Genomic DNA, 27621 nt, shown 5'->3' with positions numbered 1-27621 from the left:
TGCAAAATAGATTGCAAGGTCAAATTGCATTAGTGCAGTTGATCTACAAGGGTTCATCATTGCCAAGCTTTTTCCAACTTGAAGCTGTTGGAGGTCGCAAAAGGAATTACAGAAGTTAATCCCTGAAAGGTCAAATCGCATTTAGTGCAGTTCATCCTTGAAAACACCTGTAAAAGGACTTAGTGCAGTCCATCGAGTTTCAACGCTGTTCAGCATAATTCACCTGATCATACATGTGATTTGCATCCTATCTTATGATTGTCTTCTACAGCTGCATATGTAGTTTTGGGAAGAAATATGCTAGAGGTAAGAGGAGGCACAATCACTTCAAGCTGGCAACCAACAATTGCAACAGACAAACAGGTAAGCTATGTCAAGTGGAAGCTGAATGCACAATACTTGATTGCCCCTTGATAACTGGAAGAGAGTCGCCTCAGAATCTAGTGACCCATCGGGGGCGGTGGGGGTGGGCGGACACCTAGGCCTTGAATCTGCTGCCCAGGAAAGCCATGTGGAGGAGGCCGAGGAGCAGCATGGATGCCCAGGGTGAAGTTAGCCATTGCGCCGCTTCCTGCAGGTGGAGGTGGTATTGGTCGCGAAGGACCGTTAGCCACCGGTGGTGGAGGCGGGGGCTGTGTGCCTGTCATAGGCGGAGGTACTTGTGGTGGCGGTGGTGGCGGCGGTGGTGCTTGAGGTGGTGGGGGTAATGGTCTCGGAGGAACACCAGGAGCTGAAGTGCCATTGGCCACCGGTGGAGGTGCTGCCTGAGGTTTATTACCTTCTGGTGGCTTGACCTTGAAATACAGCTGCAGCTGTAGATGACACCAAGAGACATGTAATTTCAGATACTCGGTTAAATGTAAGTAATTGCAGTAAGGAAATAAAAATCAGACAGTAAGAAGATTCAGGGCCAACAAACCGTGAACATTTTTAGATCTGGATCCCAATGTGAAAAGAACTTTGGTGTGGATTTATCAATCTCAGTGCTAGGAACCTAGAAAGGAATAAAGTAAGATAATAATACAGAGACAACAATTATTTCTGGTGGTGTACGTTATAGGAAAAAACCTTGAAGGCAATGATTTCATATGGTTCAGCTGCAAATAGAAGATACTGGTATCTCTTGTCACAGGCTTGGACCCTCTGCCACAAACAAAAACAATGAACTTAAATCATGTTTCTCCAAAGAAAATTGAATAGGTTAAGAAAATTGATGCAGCTGCATATATAGAAGGTAAGCCAGCTCAGCACATCACATCTTTGTTCAATTGAATCAAATTAACCAAATAGAGCTACCATAATACAGCTAGAATTTACCTGCTCAAAGGATGACATGAATCGGTGCCTTGGCTTAGCACTATCTTCAATTTCCGGATATTCAATCTGAAACGGCATTCAACTGATTTAAGTATGTCCACTGATGTATAGTAATGAAAGCTAAAACAATAAAGACAATTCTTTTTTCTAAGTAACTTGCCTACTGACACGATATTACATGCATCAGCACTTTTATCTAGTGTAAGAACAGCATATTCATCGCTATATCTAAAAATTAATGGCTTGCCACTCATAATAAATATGATATATCAGAAGTCAATCCTTGAGAAACATAATCTATAAAAAAATAATTGAAGAATAAAAAAATTAAATACTGTGTGGCACTATGATTAGAGAAAAACCCCTAGGTTAAGAGCATTCCTTGCTCAGGAAGAGTACTCACATCCCTATGATACAAAATGAGGCGATTATAGATCGCCTAAACTGTTTCCAGAGAAAGAAACCTCAATCAAGGTGGACTCAGGAATGGAGACATACTATGCGGTGAAGAACCAGTCTGAGGTCCAACAAGAGTGCAATATCTAATTATCCTCATGTTTGTTCCCGTGCTCTTCTCCTGAATAAGATAATATCTTCTATTAATATGAACATATAGGTTTTTTATATTTCCCATCCAGTGCAAAATGCACCAACCGAGGCATCCAAGAAAGAAATGGATCGCATTAACATGATATGTACTTGGCCCAAAATTTTGGACTGTCAACCTTCTTGTAATCAACAGTTTAGTAACAGAGTATGACTTCGTAAGAAGTCATTACATGATTTTAAAGCTTTCCATACAAAAGGTTACTGTCTAATAATATTAGAATCCAGCAAAATAGGGAAAAACCATGGGTATCTTAACACAACTTTGCAATGATAAAGTAAAAGATCTAATAGTCTAATATGTGATGCAATCCATACTTGATACAAAAAACTCAATAATCAGAGTTGCTGACTAAAACTCTTCAAATCCAAAGCCCCTTCCAGAGAGAACTAAAAACTTAACCGGCTACTAACTCATGTAGCTTAAATGTTCCTTGGAGGCATTAATCTTGCACAAACTTCTTGTGGAACTGATATAAAAGAAGTGGAGGAAGTAGCTGAAGCAGCAAAAAGGAAGATGAAGAGTTGAAACAAGTAAAAGAGGAGAAGAAAAGCCATACACACATCTGTAAAAGATGCACAAGCCCTCAAAACCAAACATGCAATGAGATTGCACTCTTCGGAGATAGGGCTCAAAGTCTATAAACTTAAGGTTTTGCTCTTTACTCTTTAAATCCACCAATATTTTCATATGAAGATTTGCAGACAACAAAAATATATAAAGGGCAGCCTAGTGCGTGAGGCTCCTGCCTGTGTTTGGGAAGCATCAGGTCTATACAGCCTTACCGCACGTGCAGAGAGGCTACTTCAGTGTTTTGAACTTATGATCTCTAGGTCATAGTGAAGCAACCTTACCATTGCACCAAAGCTCACCCATATGACAACAGGAATATATAAGAAAAATGAAAATGTTTTAGCCTTAATAACTTCATAAAGGCAAGAAACTTATATTTCCAGAGTACATGTCATGACATTGACACACTGTACAATAAATCGTCCCAGCAACATGACTCTTTTCCTATGAGGAATATTACTAAACATGTACATCAAGGATTAAACTAACGTTTGTGCCAACAATGCTGTGCTGTGTCTTGCCACGCTTGTGTTAGCACTGAGCAAGCATGTGTACCATAGGGTAGATACATAGGGTATTAACCCATGCCAGTTCAGCACAGGCTCATATGGCTCCGTACTGCTGGTACTAAGCTCATAAGGCATGTCCCATGCTAGTCAGTATGCACATTGGTACTAGCACTTGTATATTTAATCTGAGATGAGAAAAAACATGCAGTTAATGTGAGAGATTGAAATCAATCACATTGTCACAAAATATTGCAAACTAAACATATTCAAGACAAAGTAATACTTACCAAAAGGACTAGAAACCAAATACTTAGCAAATAATTCCACTAAATAAGACTGCAAAAATAATATATGCAAACCTGGAACAGAAGAGAACGCTGCTTAGTCTCAGAATCAAATTGCTTCGTTACCCTATATCCAGGTCTGCCAATCTTAACTGCATCCATAGAAAGACAGATTAAGCACCAACAAGAAGCAAGGAAATCCACACATACACACATACAAAAAGAGAAGCACGTGCACATGCAATGAATAAGCTTGATATCAAGGTTTCAGTTACAGTGGGATGGGAGCATCCTAGGTTTTCTTTGGAACAAGATGCCCGCGTACCAACACTCGGGACAGTAGATGTCCCATCCCATCCCAGTCCATTTTCCGAATCATCCCATGCCGACACTGGGGAAGGTGCTCCATCCTGATTCTTGGGCAGCTGGGATGCCCTGCCATCCCACCAGAATCGACAAGCTTGCTTGATATTACAAATGCATTGTGACATAGCTATGCCCAAGTGACAAATGTATAACAACCAATCAAAGTCAAGAATCCACTCGATCCACTGCATGTGGATGCAATTTCAAGTGCCTGAATACATTTTATTCACAGACTAGACCTTGACAAGTGCGCTGCATGTGATTGAAAATGAATGGATATAATCAGATCATCTCTTTACTATCAAAATGAATAACTATGACCAGACTATCTAATTAGATTTTCTTTTAAAATTTTTGGGAGTTCAAATTTGTTAAGAGAGAAAGAGAAAGCCGTTTGATGATTAAAGGAGAGTGTCCATTTGAGATTTCTTCTGAGAGAGAGAGTGTGTATGTTATGCATTGAGAGTCCAATTACTTGCTTTCTGTCCCAACTGATTAAAGATAGTTTATTTATTGCAACTCTTAAAAAAGGGCACCTTTCTTGTGATTTCTGAGTTCGAAAATAAAAGCCTGTTTCTTTTAAGAGTCCAATTGTATTTTCCCATTTTAATGTTGATGGTCTTTCCTTGCACATGATGTGCGATCACACATGAGCAGGCACTTAAAGTCTGACAATCAATCATTCATGCATTCTCTTTATATATAGTAAGAGACAAATAACACAGATAAAACTAATTGATTTATTTTGTTATCAGATAACAATATGATTCATGAATATGTAATGCATAATGTGTAAACCATCAAGGGGGTGTATTGACTTAAATTTGGCCACACCAGGTCATAACATGAAGGTGTAGAAATATGCATTGAATTTGTCCACTTGGATTACAATACGCACAAGGTGCAGTAGAAGCATACGACCCTGGCACCATTTGCCTTAAAGGGCATTTCCAGCTATCTAACTTGTGTGTCAAATGCTTTCAGATACATTTGATGCAATAGTGCAACGACCAAACACCCTTTAGATCATTGTGTTCAACAAAAGAAATAATTAAAGGTGCACTGATCATTTTACAACTTTTTATTTGCTGTACAAAACATATCATTTTTAGACATAATAGTGAAACAAGATTAAAAAAAAAAGTTAAATACCTTAGCATACATGCAACTAATCTAGATTAACATAAGAATCAATGACCAGTGTACACTCCTAGATATATAATAATGAATGCTCTTCATAAATATTATGAACCACCTTGAACACAATTAGATTACCCCCCACCCACTTTATTTCTTTTGGAGGGAGATTGCAAACCAGCTAACCTTGTGTAGAAGTGAAAGATCAACACAATTAAAGTAGTACAATGAATTAAAATATTTGCCAAAAGGCATCTTATATGAAAGACAGATCATATTAAACTGATTTTGCAGAAATTTTACTCATTGGATAGTTTCACAGGACTCGAAGTTTGTAGATGGATATAAAACTATAAATCAATGTAGAGAATTAGGCTATGGATTATATTTTAAACACATAAAGAAACTATATTAGGAATGAAAACTATTAGCATAAAATAAAATCTGGAGCACAACTTCTCAGAAAAATGACTTGAAATCCATATCTGATTAATACAATAAGAACGAAATTGCTACACGCATCATGAAGAGTCTATCTGAGTCCTACTTAAAGAAAAAGAAGAAAAACAAACTGATGGATTGCTAGATATTCCCACAGATGGATTTAAATCATCAAGTTGCATCACACGATTGGTAAGTACAGATGGGCAACATGAACTTCATGCAGCTGGAAACTTTGAAAGGGAATGGTGTATCCTGTGCAAAACCAATTCTCATGAAAGCATATCAGCATATTATTTTCCTGATACAAAGCTAGAACAGTTGAGTTATATTCCATCATGTACAGAAAAACAAGAAAACCTAAGCATGAAGGAAATGCCATAAATGTTTTCTCTTCTTCTTTTTTTTTTCTTTTTTTTTTGTGGGGTGGAGGAGGTCATTGAGCAATTTGATTTCTCCAACGCCTGAATAAGTGTCATAAATTTGAGCCTAATGAGGTGGATAAAGTCTATAATGGAACAGATGAAGGAAATGGCTTTCATAATTTTCCTTTGTTTGTTTTGGTATTGACAAATCAAAAGCGAGGAAAGGGTCTTAAATCTTTTAGTTGTTGAGAAATATAAGACGTTGAATCTAAGAACAATGGAAAATTTACTTGATTTCATCAGATGGTCATTTTTTAGCTTATGATCATAAACTAACAAAAAGATCATAAGCATGACCTAATCAACACTGTACCATCTATGCAAAGCTGACTTCAGAAACAATGAGCCTATAAATACAATCAAGGAACAAGTACTTGTTTCATAGAATATTCTCACAACCAAGGGCTCAAATACTGCTATCAAACAGCGTACATTTTTCCATAAGAACAGTATAGTATTTGTACCATAGTGGTACCGACAGCAAGCATTGAAACTGACAGATTCTAAAAAATTGAGAAACCACTGATACTGAGTGATACACACTGACATAGCCAGTAAATACCAGCGGCACAGCTGTTTCGACATCCCAAGACTTGTATAGATGCATGTTTTGTGCTAGAATGATACGGTACCGATCACACAGCAGTTTATGAAATCACACACACAACTTAATACTAACCTCCTTAGCTCTTTACCTCTTTCTGCTCTAATCTGCCCTCCTTACTATTTCTTCCTCGAGTCTTCATTGCCCATAGCCAAATTACAATTGATTCTTCACTACTTTGACCATTAACAGCAAATTCACTTCAAGGATTCTCCTAATGTATCCATTTCTTCTTTAAAACCTCAATTAGCAACAGAAGAAAGCCAATCATTACACACTAGAAGGCCTAACAAAGAACTAACCAATTAGAACAATGGAAAATTACAATTGATTCTTCACTGCTTTGCCCATTAATGGCAAATTAACTTGAAGGATTCTTCTAATGTATCCATTTCTTCTTTAAAACCTCAATTAGCAACAGAAAAAAACCAATCATTACACACTAGAAGGCCTAACAATGAACTAACCAATTAGAACAAGGGAATAGTTTCATCCTTGTCAGCTAGCTTAGCATACTTCCACCTCAAAATTCTCATCCATTATTATTGCTGAACATCCAAAGTTCAAGCACTAAAATCAGAGTGCATGACATAAAGTAAAACAATCACATACTTCAACATTCTTTGTATGGCATGAATGTATTCTTTTAATAAAAGACTTGATAAATTAACCTCAACCCACTACTCTTCATTTAAAAGAAGCCAATATGCATTTTAAAAATCTAGAAGTTGAATTTAACGATTCAAGCCTTGTTCACACAACCTAGTGGATATTGAAAAAATAGCTAAAAGATTTATAAGCTGTTAGATGATTGTTTATGCAAGAAATGAATACAAGCATAACCATGCCAACAAGCTTGCCTCAAGATATCATGTCACCCTCATATATAATTCAACTCAAGTGCAAATCCTTAGGCAAGCCTTTTCAAATCATTCACTATTCGTAACCAATTCTAACCAACTCCTTGAGGACAGTTCTTCTTGCACTTATTTCACAAACATTCAAGTCCATTCTTGTTGCTTCCTCTTGTATCTATTAATCATAGCACTGTCACTGCAAGCAGCTATAACCATATTGCCCCACTGATGGTGAAAGAACTACAGAACTTCTGAAATGCGGAGTACCAAAACCAACTCAACACAAAAATGAGAAACTTTACACCAATCATTTAGGTCGGCGGAACCGGTACCGAAATCTGTATCAATTGCCCGATGGTACATTATGGTATTGTGCTGTGCCGACTCGTGGAGTACTGACAAAGAGGAGCCAAAGAGGGAAGAGGAGAGGGAGAAGGAAAGAGAGGAAGAAAGAACGGGAGGGGGTGGGTAGGAAAGGGAAGAAAGTATGGCGGGAGAGGGAGAGAGGCTGACAGAGGAGGAGAGAGAGGCCGACAGAGGGAAAGAAGGCTTTTGAGCTCTCTCTCCTCAAGCCATTGCGTAATAAGGGCTCTTGCCCCTTTTTTCTTTGATTTTCTTTTTTAAAAGTGAAGTTGGCAATCGTTGCCTCCCTCCCTCCCTCTCCCTCCCTCTTTTCCTCTCTTTCCTTCTCCCCCTCCCCCTCTCTCACCGGTTTCTCAAACTGAGGGGCCAAACCATCTTGGTCCGCCTCTAGTATGGCCCAATACGCTTCGAATCAGACAGTTTGAAACGGTACCACCTTCTTGGCCAACCATAGAGCTACCCGACAAGCCAACAGATATAATTGATTCAATATTATATCCGTATTTACTAGTCTTACATCATGCTCTAGTTGTGGTCTCTATGACTCAAGAACTATGACAAATTCATCACTGCTAATATTACACCATTAAGACTTAAAAATGGAGCACACAATTCCAATGAAAACAAATGACAAACTTCAACTTTCTTTCCATGGCACCATTGGCAAAAAAATTGATGAGATTGAACATTTTATGAAAAACAGCAACCTAATAGGCTAGGCAAAATGATTTACTATTTAAGCAATACATATTTAAATGTTAAGTGGCTGTTTTAGTCGACTTAGATTACAGAAGTCCACAAGAAAGTTTAGCACAAAAAGTTCGTAGATGGTATAGCAACTTAATCACCCTAACGTTCAGTATTTCTTAAAAAAATTGGCATGATTAAAACATATTAATCAGCATCTCTTATCTAGACATAATGCTTTGATAGTGTTTTCACTTTATCTAAGGGTTCTACATTTCATGTTACCACATAACCTTGGATATGCTGCACACAAAGTGAGAGTGGCTCTTTGCACTATATGCACCTAATTCTAGCCTTCACATATGTCCTATCAACAAAAACTCTCTTATACCACCATTTGCCTGCCTAGGCCATACATAACCTTCCTTTGTGTAGCTTATGAGCCAACCTCAACGCTGGTCAAACTTGAGCTTGGCCAAAATTGCTGGAAGGCAAAACAAGCTTGGGCAAGGCACAAGTCTGCCCAAAACAGACAAGTGCGAGCATAAGCTTAGAGATAAAAGGAGTGCTGGGTACAATTAGTGAATTGTCCGATCTGGCAACAGGACAACAACAATAGTCAATATGATGACTAGATTTGGTGCAAGGAAGAAACCATGCTCAGGGTTGTGGAAAACAATGGCTACGGTAATATCCAATGTCAATGAGGGGAGTGAAGGAGAAATGGAGAGAAAAGGAGAAGAGATGGATGGGACAAGGATTAGGTTTAGAAAATTTATATAACTATTGAAGATAGATTTTTAGATAGATGACATATAATCAAAATTGTTCCTGATGCAAATGACTACAGGGCCAATACAAGGTCAGCCCACGCCAAGCACAAATTCAATCCGAGCCGAGATTTTTTTGCATGCACCAGCCCTACAAGCCTTGAGATCATGGGTTCATTAATAGCCCTACCGCTCTATGTCTCGTTTGTTTTCTTTTTCTTTTTATTTTTTCCCATGTTTATATTTATAATTGAGCAACATTTTATTCTCATTCCATATTGCAATAATAAGCAATAATAATTTTTGTATTCCTATTCCTAATTATATATATGTATGTATGTATGTACTTATGTATGTATATAAAATCTCTGGAAAAGTCCTTTCAACCTTTTGACTCCTTTAGTCAATGATCATGTTACACCTTCTAACTAATTTAATAATAGCATCTGTTATGGGGGAATTGAGCCGCCATGCCCCACGTGATCGGCACGCGTATCCAGGAAAGCTACAGCTGCCCTATGATCCAGCACTCCGACCCCGAGTCGGACCTCCTCGGCTCCGCAGCCCGACCCCGGGTCGGCTGCCCTATGATCCAGCACTCCGACTCCGAGTCGGACCTCCTCGGCTCCGCAGCCCGACCCCGGGTCGGCTGCCCTATGATCCAGCACTCCGACTCCGAGTCGGACCTCCTCGGCTCCGCAGCCCGACCCCGGGTCGGCTGCCCTATGATCCAGCATTCCGACCCCGAGTCGGAGATCTTTTGATAACGACAGGCTATTCTCCAGAGGCACGCCGCGGCCTCCTGCTCCACTACTCCCTGCAACGGCTGTACCCGATGCTGCCCACGATCTCCTGTATCAACCGTACAAAGCGGAGCTCCACTACGCCCTGCCATGACCGTACCCAGCGCTGCTCCACGACGCCCCGTAACGGCCATGTCAGTGGCCATTCAATCGTGCCCCACGACGACAAACCCCCCTGAGAGACCTCCCAGCCAGGTATATATGCGGCTGGGGGGAGAAGGGGGGGTAAGCAATACCTCCCAGAGCACTCTCTCCCACTTGTGATTATCATCTCTCCTCCTCCAATCTCCTCTGACTTGACCGTCGGAGGGCCATCACCACCCTGGTGGTGGTGCAAGGCTTGTTTGCAGGTTCCTTGGCGGAAGGTGGAGCGCAACCAGCATCAACCAAGACAACTCAGGCGGAACCCCGTTCACACCGTCGTGTCAATCGTTCTCGGTTTGGACCACCAGCAACAGTTGGCGCTAGAGGAAGGGACCGAATCTCAGAACGATCGTAATGGCACGGCGAGGTGGTCGCGGAGCTTCCAATGCTTCCGGTCGCGGAGCCTCTCGCGCCTCTGGCCGGGAGGCTGCCGCGTCCCCAACACACTCTCAGCAGCATTCCACCGCTTCTCCTCCCATTCAGACGGTCGAACCTGCTCAGTTCGACCAGCTAGCCCAGCAGGTTCGCACCCTCGCGGAGGCAGTGCAGAACCTGCAGGGTGTGATCTCTCGGGTGCCGCAGCGGGCTCAGGAGCCGCTGCTCCCCGAGCACTCGCCTCTTCCTCACAACCCGCGCTCCTTCCTCTCCCATGGAGAGGAGCGCCGGCGCGGGGAGGATTCTCGAGTGCGGTCCATTCTGCCAGGACCTTCTCATCGGAGCTGCGCGGGGTACGAGAGGCGGACCCGGGCGCGTTCTCAGACACCCCAGTCCTCGAGGGGCCCACACTCCAGTCGGTCCCCCTCGCGCCGCTCCTTGTCTCCCACCCACCGGTCGCGCTCCCTGGACCGGCGGGTGGACGATCTCCACAGACAGCTCCAGGTCCTGAAGGGCCACTCCAAAGATCCCTTCGCCGACTTGGAAATCTCCTCCCAGCCGGCGCTTGCCTCAAGGATCCTGCGAACCCTAAACCCGCCGGGGTTCAAAATGCCGGCGATCGAACCCTACGACGGGGCGGCGGACCCACGGGACCACGTGGAGAGTTTCAGGACTCTTATGCTCCTCCATGGAGCATCGGATCCTCTCCTCTGCAAGGCCTTCCCGGCGACCCTCCGCGGCCCGGCAAGGGCGTGGTTCGCCGGCCTGGAGGCTAATTCCATCCAGTCCTTCCACCAGTTCACCCGTCTCTTCATCAGCCATTTCGCCGTCAGTAGCCGGCGAAGACTGGTCTCCGACTCCCTCTTCGATGTCCGGCAGAACGAGGGAGAGAGCCTGCGGGATTATCTCACCCGCTTCAACAAGGCAACACTGGAGGTCCGGAATTTGAGCCAGGAGGTGGCTCTCTCAGCCCTGAAGCGAGGCTTCCGGAAGGGCAGACTCACCTTCTCCCAGGACAAACGCCTGCCGCGGAGCTTCCCGGAGCTGTTGTCTCGGGCAAACCAGTATGCAGACGCCGAGGAGGCAGCCTCCCACCGGAACAAGGAGGCCGCCGAGACTCCTCTAAAGCCCGGGAAGAAAAGGCGAAAAGAGGCACCCCAGAGGAGGAGCCCGACGCCTCAACGCCGGCGCAGAAGCCCGTCACCAGCAAGGAACCACGGCGCCACACGCCCTCGTTCTCCGCACCGACGCTTCAACCGGTACACCCCACTCCTGGCCCCCCGGGCCCAGATCCTCATGGAGGTCAAGGGGCGGGAGGACCTCCCGGTCCCGAGGCAGATGAAGAAGATCCCTAGGAGGAAGCCTTCTCGGGCGTACTGTGAGTACCACCGAGACCACGGCCACGATACCGAAGACTGCTTCCAGCTTCGGGACGAGATCGAGGCTCTCATTCGCCGAGGGCGTCTCGGTCGATATGTAAACGACCGACGTCCCCCCGCAGACCCGCGTCCAGCCGACCCGGCCCCTCAGGAGCCTCGGGAGCAGAATCGACCCGTTGCGGGAGTGATCCACACCATCACTGGGGGCTGCTCTCGGCCCGTGAGGAACGCAGGGGGCTCGGCGGAAGTATCAGGAGTGGCCGTCGCGAAGAGGCAGCGGGTCGGAAATGTAATCACTTTTTGTGATGAAGATGTAAAGGGGGTTCAGACTCCCCACGATGACGCCATGGTGATCTCTCTCACTATGGCGGACTATGATGTAAGGCGTGTTCTTGTGGATAGTGGAAGCTCAGCTGATATTTTGTATTACGAGGCCTTCCAAAAGATGGACTTTTCCCGACAATTGTTGCACAAAACATCCACCCCCCTCATAGGATTCACTGGAGACGCTATCTCGGCCGAAGGTGTCATCGAGCTGCCTGTGACTGCGGGCATTGCACCCGCAGAAGCCACGGTGCGGCTCGGGTTCTTGGTCGTCCGTGTCCCCTCGGCCTACAACGCTATCCTCGGACGACCCGGACTGAACGCCCTTCGCGCGGTGGTTTCTACCTACCATTTGCTCATGCGGTTCCCCACAGCGGCCGGGATTGGAGAGGTCCGAGGTGACCAGCCGACCGCACGGCAGTGTTTCCTAGCAACTCTCAAAGGGAAGAAGCCCATGGAGGCCCTAAGCGTCGAGTCACTTGACGCTAGAGACGAAGTGGCCTTGCGGCACGGGGAGCCGGCCGAGGGCGTAATCGAAGTTCCCCTCGAAGAAGGCCGCCCGGACCGCACGGTCCGGGTCGGTGCCAACCTCGACTTGGAAGCTCGGCTCCGGTTAGTGGAATTCCTCCGAGCCAATGCAGATGTGTTTGCCTGGTCGGCGGCCGATGTACCTGGGATCGACCCGGAGGTCGTTTCTCACGCCCTCAACGTCGACCCGACCCACCGACCAGTAAAGCAAAAGAAGAGACACTGTGCCCCGGATCGGATCCGGGTGGTCGACCAGGAGGTAGACAAACTCTTGGAGGCAGGTTTCATAAGAGAGGTGAGCTACCCCGAGTGGCTGGCAAACGTCGTACTTGTCCGGAAGGCGAGCGGGAAGTGGAGGATGTGCGTCGACTACACCGACCTGAACAAGGCGTGCCCCAAGGATAGCTTTCCGCTTCCACGGATAGACCAACTGGTCGACGCGACTTCCGGATATCAGCTACTGTCTTTTATGGACGCCTTCTCCGGCTACAACCAAATAATGATGGCTCCACAGGACGAGGAGAAAACTGCCTTCATAACAGACCGGGGGCTGTACTGTTACAAGGTAATGCCCTTCGGTCTGAAGAACGCTGGCGCCACTTACCAGCGCCTCGTCAATAAAATCTTCAAGGAGCAGATCGGCCGGAATATGGAGGTGTACGTGGACGATATGCTGGTAAAAAGCCGCCATGCAGACCAGCACATTGCAGATCTGGAGGAGACTTTCACCACCTTGCGAAAGTTTCGCATGAAGCTAAACCCAGCGAAGTGCGCTTTTGGTGCTTCGGCCGGGAGGTTCCTCGGTTTCATTGTCAACCAGCGCGGGATCGAGGCCAACCCGGACAAGATCAAAGCCATCCAAGATATGTCCCCTCCGACCAAAGTGAAGGAGGTTCAGGAGCTCGCTGGAAGGGTCGCCGCGCTCGGACGATTTGTGGCAAAGTCGGCCGAACGCTGCCAACCATTCTTCAAGGTGTTGAAGCGCCCAAAAGACTTCCTCTGGACGGCCGAATGTCATGCGGCGTTCGACCAGCTCAAGGAGTACATGGCGTCTCCTCCCCTGCTGTCCAAGCCGCAAGAGGGGGAGATGCTCTACCTTTACCTGGCGGTCTCCCCAACCGCAGTCAGCGCAGTACTGGTTCGGGAAGAGGCAAGACTTCAGAAGCCTGTATACTACATCAGCCGAGTCCTCCGGGATGCCGAGACGCGGTACACGAAGGCTGAGAAGATCGCCTTCGCGCTGCTGACTGCGACCAGGAGGCTTCGCCCCTATTTCCAGGCTCATTCTGTCACCCTTTTGACCGATCAACCACTGCGGCAGATTCTCAGCAATCCAGAGAATGCGGGACGGCTGGTGAAGTGGGCAGTAGAACTTGGTGAGTTCGACATCCGCTACCAGCCCCGACCAGCCATCAAGACCCAGGTGCTCGCGGACTTTCTCGCTGAGTGCACTGTGCAGGAGGCGGAACCTAAGCCGCCGGAGACACCCAGCCTCGATCTCCCGATCTGGACGCTCCACATTGACGGGTCGTCGAACCCTGAAGGTGGAGGGGCTGGGCTGGTCCTCACCAATCCCGATGGAGTGATAGCCGAGTATGCCTTGAGGTTCGGATTTCCAGTGACCAACAATGAGGCGGAGTACGAGGCCCTAGTCGCGGGACTCAAACTCGCCAAGGAGCTCGGCATCCGGCGTCTGAAAGTCTTCACCGACTCCCAGCTGGTGGTCGGGCAGGTTCGAGGGGAGTTCGAGGCGCGGAGCCCGACCATGCAGAGCTACGTCCGGAAGGTGCAAACACTCATTCCCGACCTCGGCAGTGTTGACATTCAGCAGGTCCCGAGGAGCGAAAATGCCAGGGCCGACAGGTTGTCCCGCCTAGTGGACGCAGACGCGCACAACTTGTCGAGGGCAATCTACCTGGAGACCCTGGATGCCCCGAGCATTGACGGGGCTGGAGCGGTGATGGCAATTGATCCGGAGCCGTCTTGGATGGACCCGCTCGTCGCCTACCTCGCCGAAGGAATCCTCCCTGAAGACGAAGATCAGGCCCGGCGGCTTGTAAAGAAGTCCGCCCACTACGTACTTTATGAAGGGAGGCTGTATCGGACCTCGTTTACCGCCCCCCTCTTAAGGTGCCTCCGCCCCGCGGAAGCGGCCTACGCCCTCGGCGAAGTCCACGAAGGCATCTGCGGATCGCACTTGGGGGCTAGGTCCTTGGCGCATAAGATCATGAGGCAAGGCTACTATTGGCCGACCTTGTTGGAGGACTCGAAGGACCACGTGCGGAAATGCGACGCCTGCCAGCGCCACGCCAACGTCCAGAGAGTCCCCTCTGTCCCCTTGGCGCCAATCACCGCGCCCTGGCCCTTCGCACAGTGGGGAATGGATATCCTCGGACCATTCCCCGTCGCTTCGGCCCAGCGGAAATTTTTGATTGTCGCCATCGACTACTTCACCAAGTGGGTGGAGGCAGAGCCACTGGCCACCATCACGGAGGCACAAGTCCGGAAGTTCGTGAAGAAGAACATCATTGTCCGATTTGGAGTACCTCGGGTCCTCATCTCGGATAACGGTCGACAGTTTGATAACAAGCACTTCCGGGACTTCTGCGAGGAATTCGGGATCGAGCATCGGTTCACATCCGTGTCGCATCCCCAAACCAACGGCGAGGCCGAGGTCACAAATCGGACAATCCTCCAAGGTATCAAAGCGCGGATCGGCCGGACGGGGCAAGCTTGGGTCGAGGAACTCGAGAATGTCCTTTGGGCGTATCGGACCACACAACGGACTCCTACTGGAGAGACGCCTTTCAGCCTAACCTATGGCACGGAAGCCGTTGCCCCCGTGGAGCTCGGACTCTCCTCGCCTCGGGTGGCCGCGCACCGACCCGAGGCCAATTCAGAGCAACTCCGAGGGAACTTGGATCTCTTGGAAGAGGCAAGGGAAATGGCTCAGGTACGGATGGCAATGTATCAGCAGAGGGTGGCCCGATATTACAACTCCAAAGTCCGACCGAAGCTTTTCAGAATTGGAGATCTGGTGCTGAGGCGAGCTAAGGCATCTCAACCTACGGAAGGTGGGAAGCTAGCGCCAAATTGGGAAGGCCCGTATAAAGTTCGTTGGGTAAACCGACCTGGCTCCTACCAGTTGGAAGCCCTAGATGGCCGAGAAATTCCAAGGGGCTGGAATTCCGCTAACCTGCGGATGTATTACCAGTAGAACAACAAGGCCAGAAAGACAATTTAAAAAGGTGCAATACTTTTCATTTCAATAATTTCTGGTTATAGTGGCGTGCTCGTGTGATTACAAGGAATTCCCAGAGGGGAATTAGGGAGTAAAGAAAGTAAAGAAGAGGTGGGGACCCAAACCCTCAACCCAGGGCGGCTGCAGTCCCACCAGAAGTGGGTGCTTCTAACCGGAGGCGCCATCCAGCACCTCACCAAAAAGAGGAGCCGTCGCAGAAGAAGCTCCCGCTGCCCCCAGGGGAACGCCGCCTCCAAAGGATATTCCCATCTTCCCCAGTGGTAGGGAAGAGAAGGGATTCGAGGGGGAAGAGTATATGGAGGCGCGGTCCCGGATTGAGCGTCCGGCGCAGAGCTCAACCGGGAGGCTGAACTTCAAGGAGGGGAGATGTGATCCCGGATGAAACGCCTAGAGCGGAGTTCCGCCGGGGAGACCCTCCTTGTTGATCCCAGATGAAACGGCTAGTTGGCTGAAGTTGTAAGGGGAGCGCCTCCCCTTTCCTTCGACAGGAGTCTCTCAGTCATATGCCAAGGAGGAGGTCCGCGATCCATGGCAACCTGCAGCTCCGGCTTGGCAAATTCCATCTTACCTGCACCTGTATTTATAGCCAAGCTGCGGCCCCCTGGTAGTTCCGATACGGGTGGCTCCAATAAATGCAGGCGCACTGAATCCGGAGCCGTTCCGGCTCCCGAGGCGTATCTCCCCGCGATTTCCTAAGCGTCATTCTCCTTAAATCGCATTCTTTGTGCAGGACGATCCGGGTGACGTATACCCCTAGGTCCACGTGTCTCCGCTCGCGCCCAGGCCGCATCCTCCTCGAAGAACCCGCGTATCGCGGCCGCTCAACTAACACTCCTCACCAGCAGCAACTGGCGATCCGATTTCCCAGGTAACGCATTAATTAGCGTTTAATACCCTTCTCGTGTTCCCCCCAGGCAACGCTTGGAGGAGAGGAGAAACACGGTCGCGGCTGGGCACAGAGAAACCCCGATGGGCGGCGAGCGACAAGTGGCCGACCAACGAGTGGAATGTCCCGAGGCTCGGCCCTCGGATGCCTGGCTAACCCGATGATCATCCCGGGAGCAGACTAGCCGGAAGCCCCGACCGGTCGCCTCGGCTTGCGCCAGCCTTGGCCGACCAACGAGCGGAATTTCCCTGAGGCTTGACAACCCTCAGATGCCTGGCTAACCCGATGATCATCCCGGGAGCAGACTAGCCGGAAGCCCCGACCGGTCGCCTCGGCTTGCGCCAGCCTTGGCCGACCAACGAGCGGAATTTTCCTGAGGCTTGACAACCCTCAGATGCCTGGCTAACCCGATGATCATCCCGGGAGCAGACTAGCCGGAAGCCCCGACCGGTCGCCTCGGCTTGCGCCAGCCTAGGCCGACCAATGAGTGGAATCTCCCGAGGCTCGGCCCTCGGATGCCTGGCTAACCCGATGATCATCCCGGGAGCAGACTAGCCGGAAGCCCCGACCGGTCGCCTCGGCTTGCGCCAGCCTTGGCCGACCAACGAGCGGAATTTCCCTGAGGCTTGACAACCCTCAGATGCCTGGCTAACCCGATGATCATCCCGGGAGCAGACTAGCCGGAAGCCCCGACCGGTCGCCTCGGCTTGCGCCAGCCTTGGCCGACCAACGAGCGGAATTTCCCTGAGGCTTGACAACCCTCAGATGCCTGGCTAACCCGATGATCATCCCGGGAGCAGACTAGCCGGAAGCCCCGACCGGTCGCCTCGGCTTGCGCCAGCCTAGGCCGACCAACGAGTGGAATCTCCCGAGGCTCGGCCCTCGGATGCCTGGCTAACCCGATGATCATCCCGGGAGCAGACTAGCCGGAAGCCCCGACCGGTCGCCTCGGCTTGCGCCAGCCTTGGCCGACCAACGAGCGGAATTTCCCTGAGGCTTGACAACCCTCAGATGCCTGGCTAACCCGATGATCATCCCGGGAGCAGACTAGCCGGAAGCCCCGACCGGTCGCTTCGGCTTGCGCCAGCCTTGGCCGACCAGCGAGCGGAAGAATTTCCTGAGGCCTAACCCTCGGATGCCTGGCTTAGCGCCGGAAGAATTTCCTGAGGACTAACCCTCGGATGCCTGGCCTAGCGCCGGAAGAGTTGCCTGAGGCCTAACCCTCGGATGCCTGGCTCAGCGCCGGAAGAGTTTCCTGAGGCCTAACCCTCGGATGCCTGGCTTAGCGCCGGAAGAATTTCCTGAGGCCTAACCCTCGGATGCCTGGCTTAGCGCCGGAAGAGTTTCCTGAGGCCTAACCCTCGGATGCCTGGCCTAGCGCCGGAAGAGTTTCCTGAGGCCTAACCCTCGGATGCCTGGCTCAGCGCCGGAAGAGTTTCCTGAGGCCTAACCCTCGGATGCCTGGCTCAGCGCCGGAAGAGTTTCCTGAGGCCTAACCCTCGGATGCCTGGCTTAGCGCCGGAAGAATTTCCTGAGGCCTAACCCTCGGATGCCTGGCTTAGCGCCGGAAGAATTTCCTGAGGCCTAACCCTCGGATGCCTGGCTTAGCGCCGGAAGAGTTTCCTGAGGTTTAACCCTCGGATGCCTGGCCTAGCGCCGGAAGAACTTCGGGAATCAAAAGTCAGCAAGAAGCAACCAAGAGCTAAAAAAAAAAAAAAGAGGACGAGGGCGAGATGAAGAAATATTCAACGTGCATTAATTTTCAGGGCCGAGGCCCATACAATTGGGCAAAACGCCGACATACAAAAATAAAAAAGACAATGAAAGGTACAAGAGGTCAGCTTGGAGGAACTCCCGGGTCGGGAACGCCGGGCTCGTCCGCGGGAGGTAGGGAAGCAGCAGGAGAACCAGCAGGCGATGGCGCCGGAGAGGAGTCCAGGAGGGAGATCTCGCTCAGGTCAACTTTGGGATACTTAGCCGACACCCTTGCCAGGCCCTCCTCGAAGCCCAAGGTGAAGGCTTCGGCCCCCGCGTCCGACGCGTCATGGACAAACTCGTCAGACTGGCGATAGGTCCGCACTGCCTCCGACATATCATGGGCGAACTCGGCGGACTGGCGATAAGCCTCTACCGCCTGACGCCCGATTTCCGCCCTCTTCTCGGCCAGCTCCGCCTCAGCTCGCTCCATAATCTGAGCCTTGGCCTCCAAGACCTTCGCCACAATCCGGCCTTCGGCCTCAGAGGAGACCCTCAGCAGATCAGCCTGAGCCTCTTTATGCTTCGCCTCGGTAGCAACCCGAGCGGCCTCGGCTTCCTTCAGGCGCGAACGGAGCTCTTGGACGTCCGTGCATGACTTCTCCAGGGCCGACTCCAGTTCGCCTAGTTTGGCTTCAAAAGAGCGGATTCGGTCGCAGGCGTTGTCGGCAGACCGCTGGGCCTTCTCCCACCGCTCTCGATAGTCCGCGATCTTCCGGGACTGCTTTTCAGCCCGTTCCTCCGCCTTCTTGACCCTGCTTTCGAGGCCCGAGGCGGCTTTGAGTTGCTCCCGAGCCTCTGACAGTTGCTCCTCCAGGGCGGCGAAGCCGAGTGCCCGCTCTTCGGCCTCCTGGAGCCTCGCCTCGAGGTCCCCGGTCGTCCTGCCTGCCGCAGCCCGGCCTCCCTCTTCCATTGCTTTCAGCCGGTCCTCGGCCTTCGCCAAAAGCCCCGCCTGTTCCTTGTAGCACTCCTCCAGACGGATCATGTACTGGGCGAGCTAAGAAATAGGAAAAATAAGGGAGTCAGGCGGAGAACAACAGAGCCAATAAATGGTGAAAGACGGCCAGAAGAACACTCACCGACATGAGACAGACGCAGCTGGCGGCCCCAACGTCAGAGACATCCAACTCCCGGACCCGCCGACGGTCCTTCTCCAGCAACACTGTTTCGATGAGATTTCGGGCGCCATCGGTAGTGAAGGCAGACCCCGATTTCTCCCCGGAGCCGGATGGTGGTTCTACAGCCTTACCCTTATCCATCGCCTGGGGAAGAGTCCGGCTGATCGCGCTCGGGGCGGGGGTCGCCCCAGGAATTGATAGGGTCCCGCTCGGCCGGGGCCTCGGCGCGTCCGTCCTCGAGTCATCAGGAGCCGACCGAGTCGAAGGCCGGGTCGGGGACCGATCACGTCCGACCCGTCCGTCTTGAGCAGGCTCAGGTGGCACCTCCGGAGTAGCGGCAACCTTACCACCGGAGGGCTGATACAGCGTCAGCTGCCGGTCGGTGCCCACGACATCTCCCTGACCAGTGGGCCCGGACTCGTCGGTCGGCATCGGAGGTATCTCCTTACGGGACTTCTTCGCCGGTGGGGCCCCGCTCGGAAGAGCTCGTTTCCTCCTCCGGACTGCTTCCAGCAGGGACGCCCTACCAACAGCCTTCGACTTCACCGACCGCATGACGTCGTCGACCTCTGCAAGAAGGACGGGATGGTCAGGGACTGAGAAACCGAAAGGAAGAAGGAACGAAAGAGAAGAAAAGAGCTAAAGAAACGATGGCGGACTCACGGTCGGTGGGGACCGAGCTCAAACCGACGTTCACCAAGGTATCCTCAGAAATAAGGCGGCCCACCGGGGGAAGCTGGCCCTCGGCGACCAACCCCTTCAAGGCGGCGACGCCCTCGGATTCCTCCCTCGACAACTTCGACAGGCCAATTGGGGACTTCACCGGCGTCCCCCAGATTGCCCTGATTTCCCAGGAGGGGTCTGCATCAACGAAAAAGAAGCGCTCCTTCCAGTGGTGAATGGAGGTAGGACCCTCCTTGACAAGGCCGCACCCTCGCCGCGCTGCGAAGCACCACCACCCTTTGTCCTGGGGGTGGCCGCTCAGGCCGTAGAGCTCCCAGAAAACGTTCAAGGTGGCGGGAATCGCATGCAAGCGACAGAGAACCTGGAAGACCGTCAGAGCACGCCACGAGTTCGGCACCAGTTGCGTCGGTGCCATTCCTAAACCCCGGAGCACCTGTAAGACTAGGTCTGAAGGGGGAAAGCGGAACCCGGCCTGGAGGATGCCCTCATTGATGGCGATCTTCCCTCGAGGAGGATGAGACATCCTCTCCTCAGGCCCTGGGAGCGTGACATTGCAGGCCTCGGGAAGGTGGTACCGAGCCACAAATCCGTCTAAGTCCTCGGCGACCAGTTTTGACTTGATGCTATCTGCTCCCACTTCGCCCATCCCTAATGGCCAATCTACGGTCAGGACGGGGTCAAGAAGGAGGGAAAGGCCGGAACGACTGGGGTGCACTAGTACAAAAAGAAAAAGTATGAAGAGCTCAAAGTAGAAGAGTGGGAAACTCACTTGAAGAGGAGGAAGAACGGCTCCGAGAGCGTCAAAGGAAAAGCAAGCGAACGTTTCGGCGGCAACAATGGTAGCGCAAAGGAGAAACTCGAAAATGTCCGTAAAGAAGAAGACGGACGGGGGAGGGCCCCCGATTAAATAGGCGAAAGGGCAAGTGACACCTCGATGACGCCAGAAGACGCCTGGCCGCCGAAGGGTCGCTCGCACCCCAAAGGCGAATCGACACCATTAAGGAAGGATGTCCGCCGAAATCCTCAGGTTGCCAGGTCAGCAGCAACCGCCATACGCCATAAAGAAGGCGGGAAGCTTGAAGCACGCGCGCCTCTCCGAAGGATGGCGGCAATCTCGAAGCATCACTCCCTTCACCTGTTCCCCTTCTGGTTCCAGGCTCGGAAGTGGGGGGCTACTGTTATGGGGGAATTGAGCCGCCATGCCCCACGTGATCGGCACGCGTATCCAGAAAAGCTACAGCTGCCCTATGATCCAGCACTCCGACCCCGAGTCGGACCTCCTCGGCTCCGCAGCCCGACCCCGGGTCGGCTGCCCTATGATCCAGCACTCCGACTCCGAGTCGGACCTCCTCGGCTCCGCAGCCCGACCCCGGGTCGGCTGCCCTATGATCCAGCACTCCGACTCCGAGTCGGACCTCCTCGCTCCGCAGCCCGACCCCGGGTCGGCTGCCCTATGATCCAGCACTCCGACTCCGAGTCGGACCTCCTCGGCTTCGCAGCCCGACCCCGGGTCGGCTGCCCTATGATCCAGCATTCCGACCCCGAGTCGGAGATCTTTTGATAACGACAGGCTATTCTCCAGAGGCACGCCGCGGCCTCCTGCTCCACTACTCCCTGCAACGGCTGTACCCGATGCTGCCCACGATCTCCTGTATCAACCGTACAAAGCGGAGCTCCACTACGCCCTGCCATGACCGTACCCAGCGCTGCTCCACGACGCCCCGTAACGGCCATGTCAGTGGCCATTCAATCGTGCCCCACGACGACAAACCCCCCTGTGAGACCTCCCAGCCAGGTATATATGCGGCTGGGGGGAGAAGGGGGGGGTAAGCAATACCTCCCAGAGCACTCTCTCCCACTTGTGATTATCATCTCTCCTCCTCCAATCTCCTCTGACTTGACCGTCGGAGGGCCATCACCACCCTGGTGGTGGTGCAAGGCTTGTTTGCAGGTTCCTTGGCGGAAGGTGGAGCGCAACCAGCATCAACCAAGACAACTCAGGCGGAACCCCGTTCACACCGTCGTGTCAATCGTTCTCGGTTTGGACCACCAGCAACAGCATCTAATTGCATTTCATATTTTTATCTATAATTCTTATTTTGCAACAATCTACTTATTTTCATAAATAAATGTCATGTATCTACTAAAAGAAATTTTAATAGTCTTTGTTTAATAACTAAAATGTTCAATACTTCCACATTAAAGAGCAATATGCAACCAGTTTACCATCTCAACTAGTATGCTTAAATCAGTAAGCTTTAACAATCCAATAATCAAAAACACCTAGATACCATAATATATTAGTAGTTATGCTACTAAATAGTCTGAGAGACAAAAAGAAAATGCGAAGCACCTTCCTAGGGATCTTACTGGCTCACTTATAATGTTGAACTACCTTCATGAGTTGTGTGCATAAGGATCAATGCAAATTACAAGCTAACGTTAAGTTTAACAAGATAAGCAAATATCATTCTTTCATTTTTAAAATCCAGAATGCTGCAGATTTCTTTCCAATGATGAAGAAATGGATCAACACAAAAAGAGCGCAAGCTAATATCATGAGAGACCTAGTAGATAATAACTCAATAGTCTTGGGTGCAACATTTAACATAATGGCGGCATGGCTAGGTCGTCCTACCATTCTGAGTGTCAGGGCGGTGCCACTGAGTGTCAGGTAAGGGCAAGTCAGGAAATGGACTGGATCGGGAAGGGACAAGTCAAGTGTAGGCATGGGAAATATCTTGTTCCAAAAAAAACTAGAATTGCCTAGTTCCATGGTTTTAAACCTTGCTTGGATGTCTATACTAGGTGCAAGAGCAAAGAAATGAAACCGCTAAATTTTCAACGATAACATGGTGAGATTTAATGAGAAAATGTAACATTTTTACCAAATAACTGATAAAGGAATTAAATATATGAAAATTGAGCCGAAAAGATTATAAGTTCGGATGACTTATTATATTAAAGATGCTAGAAAAATTCTTGAAGTCAAAAATGTTAAAAGCATGCACAAAATGAAACTTGGTGATCAAATGATAAGTTACAAGAGGTAATCAAGGTAATTGTTTTCTTCAAACAATATCAAAAAAAAAAGAAAATATCAATTTTGTAGACAAAATAAGATCAGGAAAGATTCAAAGGACTAGTAAGTAAAGCTAACTATATAGCAATGTGATAATTTAGCTTGAAACATATAATTCAAAGGAAGGTGAGAATGAAATTGATACAATTAGCCAAAATGAAAAGATGAATCAAGAAATACTAGTCGATTTAGATGCATTAAAAGTTAAGACATTCGAAGTCAGATGATTAGGTCAAACAAAGATGGAAAGGTTATGACTAGACATTGTTAAACAAGGATTCTATCAGAGAAAATCGTACAAAAGATATAATACGCAATTTGTCAAGTTTGTCTTGCTCAATACTAAAAGAATAGCTTTTAAAAGGATGCAACTGGGAAATGTGCTTAGGCTAGATGAAAATCATTTGATGTTTGGATACATCAAGGGAGATGTATCCAAACATTAAAAAAAAAAAAATCAGATATACAGATTTTTGGCCAACTAGTTCACAAAATACAGATTTAAACATTTAAAGAGAAAGAAAAAAATCAGATGATTGCAGAAGTGTCATAGTACCCATTCATAAGAAAGATGTATGGAAGTGCCCAAACTATTGTGGTTAAACTATTGTAAACGGTGATAAAACAAAAAATTACTAAAAGTTTGACAATCTTAGATAACCAATTTGGTATCATTACAGGAAGGTCTATATGCGAGGCTATCTTCTTGTTTGCAATTAATAAAAAGACATATAGAATAAATAAACATTCTATATTGTCTTGATCAACTTGGGAGAAAACTTATCATTAAGTACCAAAAGTAATTTGGTGGGATTTAAGAAGGAAAGGTATACATAGGAGATGTATTAGAATTACAAGGACATGCATGATTGAATAATGAGAAGCATTAAAAGCTAGTATGGAAAGAGTCAGTAACAATGAGCATACACCAAGGGTTAGCACTAGCATATCTTTTTATACTCATAAGATGTAAACATACTTTTAATATTTAAAAGAATAGTTCATGGTTTACCCAATCTATAGATGATATAGCATTGATTGAACAGAAGGCAATAAGATGATAAGGACTTAAATCATCAATAGAATAAAAATAGAGCAATTTTTTTAAGCAATCTCGAGTATTTTACAGTGTTACAACCGTCGGAGATGCATTTGACCAAATCACAAGTACTTCCTTTCTCTCATGGTGTCTCCTATCAAATCAGTTCATACATCACCAAACTCTAATTATCAAACTCTCTCAGAATTAAAACCTTCTTCAACAATTAAGGGTCTGTTTGGATTTTTCTACGAGATTTGTCTGAAAATCCTGTTGGATTCATGGATGGGGCCAGCACAACCAGCAAGATCACAGGCCACATGCTAGATTAGGCTTGTATTTATAAAATATCCAGAAATAGCTTTGAAGTAGGCCGACCTGAATGCCATATGGAGAAAAAAGAGACCTACTAAGATTTTTTTTTCCCTTATAGGATTCGGACCGGCCTACTTCAAAGCTATTTTTGGATATTATGCCCATCCCAACCTACAGCCTGCTATCTTGCTAGTTGTACTAGCCCAATCCACAAATCCTACAGCCCTATTCTGTAGAGAAATCGAAACAAGCTTTAAAAGAGGAAAAAATCAAATATTTCAAAATACAAATCTCACTTAAGGCAGTATTCAATTATCAAACCATGGATTTGACCCTCATTACCCACCAACATAAACTCGGAAGATCAGACACTGTAGCATTCATGTGCTTAAAAATAAGTGACCAAATTCAGTAGGAATAAACTATCTTATGTTTGGGAGAAAATAGGAACGCATTAAAAAGATTCATGCCGATCTATTTTCGACCTCACAAGTGAAGAAACAACCAAAAAAAGCAAATCTTTAAGTGCTTTTTACTCATTCTTCCACTCCAGCAGAACAAAGAGTAAAAGAGGAAGGAGGGGGGGGGGGGGGGGGGGGGGGGGTGGGGGGGGGGGGGGGGAGACGCGGGGGGGAGAGAAAAGTGGAACGAAGGGGGAACATACCAGTCTTGCGGACGGAGACCTTTCGCTTGTGGGGCTGGGGCTGGGCGGGGGCGTCCTTGGCCTCGCGGGCAGCTCTCTTGGCGAGGTTGGTCTGGTGGCGCTTCCCCTGGGTATGGGCCAGGTAGTTCCCCTCGTTGTTGTGGAGCGTGAGGCAGAGCTTGCACTCATAGCTGCCAAAAGATTCACAGCATCAAACGATGAGGAGATCTGATCCACTAGGGCAAGGGCAAAGTTCTAGGGTTATGGTGAGGGTTAGGATTAGGGTGAGGGTTTGGGAGGAGGAGGTACCTGCCGAGGTGGTTCCGCATGAAATAGGGGTCCTTGGCAAGGTCGATGGTCTCTAGGGCGAGCCGCCGGAGACGCTCCCGGCGGTCGATCGCCTCGTTCTGGGCGGAGGCGGCACCGCCGCTCCCCGGCTTCGATCCCCAGTCCCGATCCATTCTTTCCTTTCACTCACCGCTTCCTCTCCCTCGCGCTCGTGCAAGCGCACACTGGGTATATGTCTAACAAAATCCTGATGCTAGGGTGAATCATGGCCATTCATCCATTGGGGTGTCGTCACGTGTCGCACGTGCCAAATACTTTTCTTTTTAAGATACTAATCTAACGTCCCATCCCTCCCCAGCATGGCCGTTCGCAATGTTTTCAGAGCCTCAGTTCCCTGATTTGGCTTTTGAATCCATGCTTACAACCGCCCTAAATGCTAACTGAATGTCTTCAGACTTCAATAGCCATGAAGGCCTAGGATTAGGAAGAGCCTGCCCAGGTTAAGAGTGTGGATGCTGCTTAACAGAGCAATCTGAATAGGGGTATTATGGGAATTAAAAAGTTAGGAAGTTCCCAATTTTATAGTGTTTGGATGGATTAGGGGACTGATCCACCTGGATCAACAAAAGAATACCTTAACTCTACTAACATGTAAAATGAAAGCACTCTTGATTCATTCTTGGTTTTGCAAATCTTGGCACTAGTTTCCTAAGTAAGAAAATAACATTTATAGTCAACTTTGTACCATAATTTTAAATAGGGTTTCTAATATTACTTCCTTTTTTTTGTAAATCTTTATCCATCACCCATGCCATCATGCCTCTGGTTTTTAGTGTGGTCTAAAATCTGGTTGCTGCTTTTGCACCCAACTCATAATGATTCAATCCCATCGATAAGATACCATTATCTTATCTAATTTTAATTCAATGGTAGTTACACCATCCATTGTTCTTTTGTTTAAATGTCATAATTGGATGCCTTTTGTTATACAATATCTCATCTTATTTTTTAAGATGCTTCCTATATGATTCCATATACTCAATATTATGAGAGCCCTAATTCCCTACTTTGGTTTTTGCATTCCATGCCTCCGACTATGCCCAATTTTAGTAACAAAATTACTAAAGTGCATAAATTTATCATGTGGTAGTAAGAAAAGAAGGTCAATGTTCCTAAATATCCTTCGATTAGGATCATAGGTGTTATGGTTCAAATCTGGCCCGAGGGTGACCACGCTAGAGGAGTCGAAGGAGCCGCCGAGGCATCAGGGAAGAGGGCAAGATCCGCAACCCACGCACCAGAGTACCTGCACAAAGCCTCGCCTGTGTTTTCGGTGAGGGCCATCCGACGATCAAGTTAGGGAGGTATATATTTGGTTTTTCTCAAGAGACAGAGAGAGGTCTCCCCTCTGGGGGTTACCTGACGGGGCTATTTATAGTCCCGGTGGAGAGGCCCAGGTGGCGGAGGCATGGCCCGCCTTTATCATGAGGGGGGATGGCTCTTAGCCGAATGGCGCGCAGCTAGAGCTAGGCGGTGGCCCAAAATGTTGTTGGCTCTCTTTTTGTAGACCTGAGAATGACTTAAAAAGGGTGTCGTTGTCAAAATCTTAACCAACAAACAAATATTTTTATATTACTCTTACCATCCTCTATTCGATGAATAGTGATTATAGGAGGTCAATCCACGGGGAGGCGATTGAAGCACACAAATAGAAAACAGAAACCCCATTAAGATTCATGGCAATATTTATATATATATATTAAAACAATTTCTTGAGGATGTTCGATTAATCTCTAACCAATCAGAGCTAGTTTTTCATTCAAAAATAAACAAAGAAAAGAAAGAAAACTTTTGCAAATAAAATAAAAATTTCTGAATGCATAAAATAAACTGCAAAAATTAAATTGAACCTAAAACACGGATTGCATAAAAGAAAATTAATAGATTGCATTAAAAAAAATGATTACAAAGGTAAAAATGGAGATCGGAAGCCTAATGCTTCTTTTCTTCTTAAAAAAAATAAAAAAAAGAAAAAAAAACAATTGCATTGTTTCTC

At 48.4% G+C, this 27621-nt stretch overlaps 1 protein-coding gene across 1 annotated transcript; it reads right to left on the bottom strand.

Annotated features, from left to right (window-relative positions):
* LOC103697458 (hydroxyproline-rich glycoprotein family protein) lies at positions 1-26887 on the bottom strand. The gene is made up of 7 exons (XM_008779314.6): positions 25587-26887; positions 25299-25468; positions 3366-3442; positions 1318-1383; positions 1069-1143; positions 920-994; positions 1-812 (listed from the first exon to the last, which is right to left on the bottom strand). The coding sequence occupies exons 1-7, from the start codon at positions 25736-25738 to the stop codon at positions 441-443; spliced, it is 987 nt and encodes a 328-aa protein (XP_008777536.3). The 5' UTR covers positions 25739-26887; the 3' UTR covers positions 1-440.
* Positions 26888-27621: the final 734 nt, after the last annotated feature.

Source organism: Phoenix dactylifera, chromosome 14 (assembly GCF_051530095.1).
Source record: "Phoenix dactylifera cultivar Ajwa chromosome 14, Ajwa_hap1_PhDact_Kaust_v1.1, whole genome shotgun sequence".
Classification (NCBI taxonomy): domain Eukaryota; kingdom Viridiplantae; phylum Streptophyta; class Magnoliopsida; order Arecales; family Arecaceae; genus Phoenix; species Phoenix dactylifera.
Note: the sequence above shows the minus strand (reverse complement) of the source record. Positions and strands in the feature narration are given on the sequence as shown.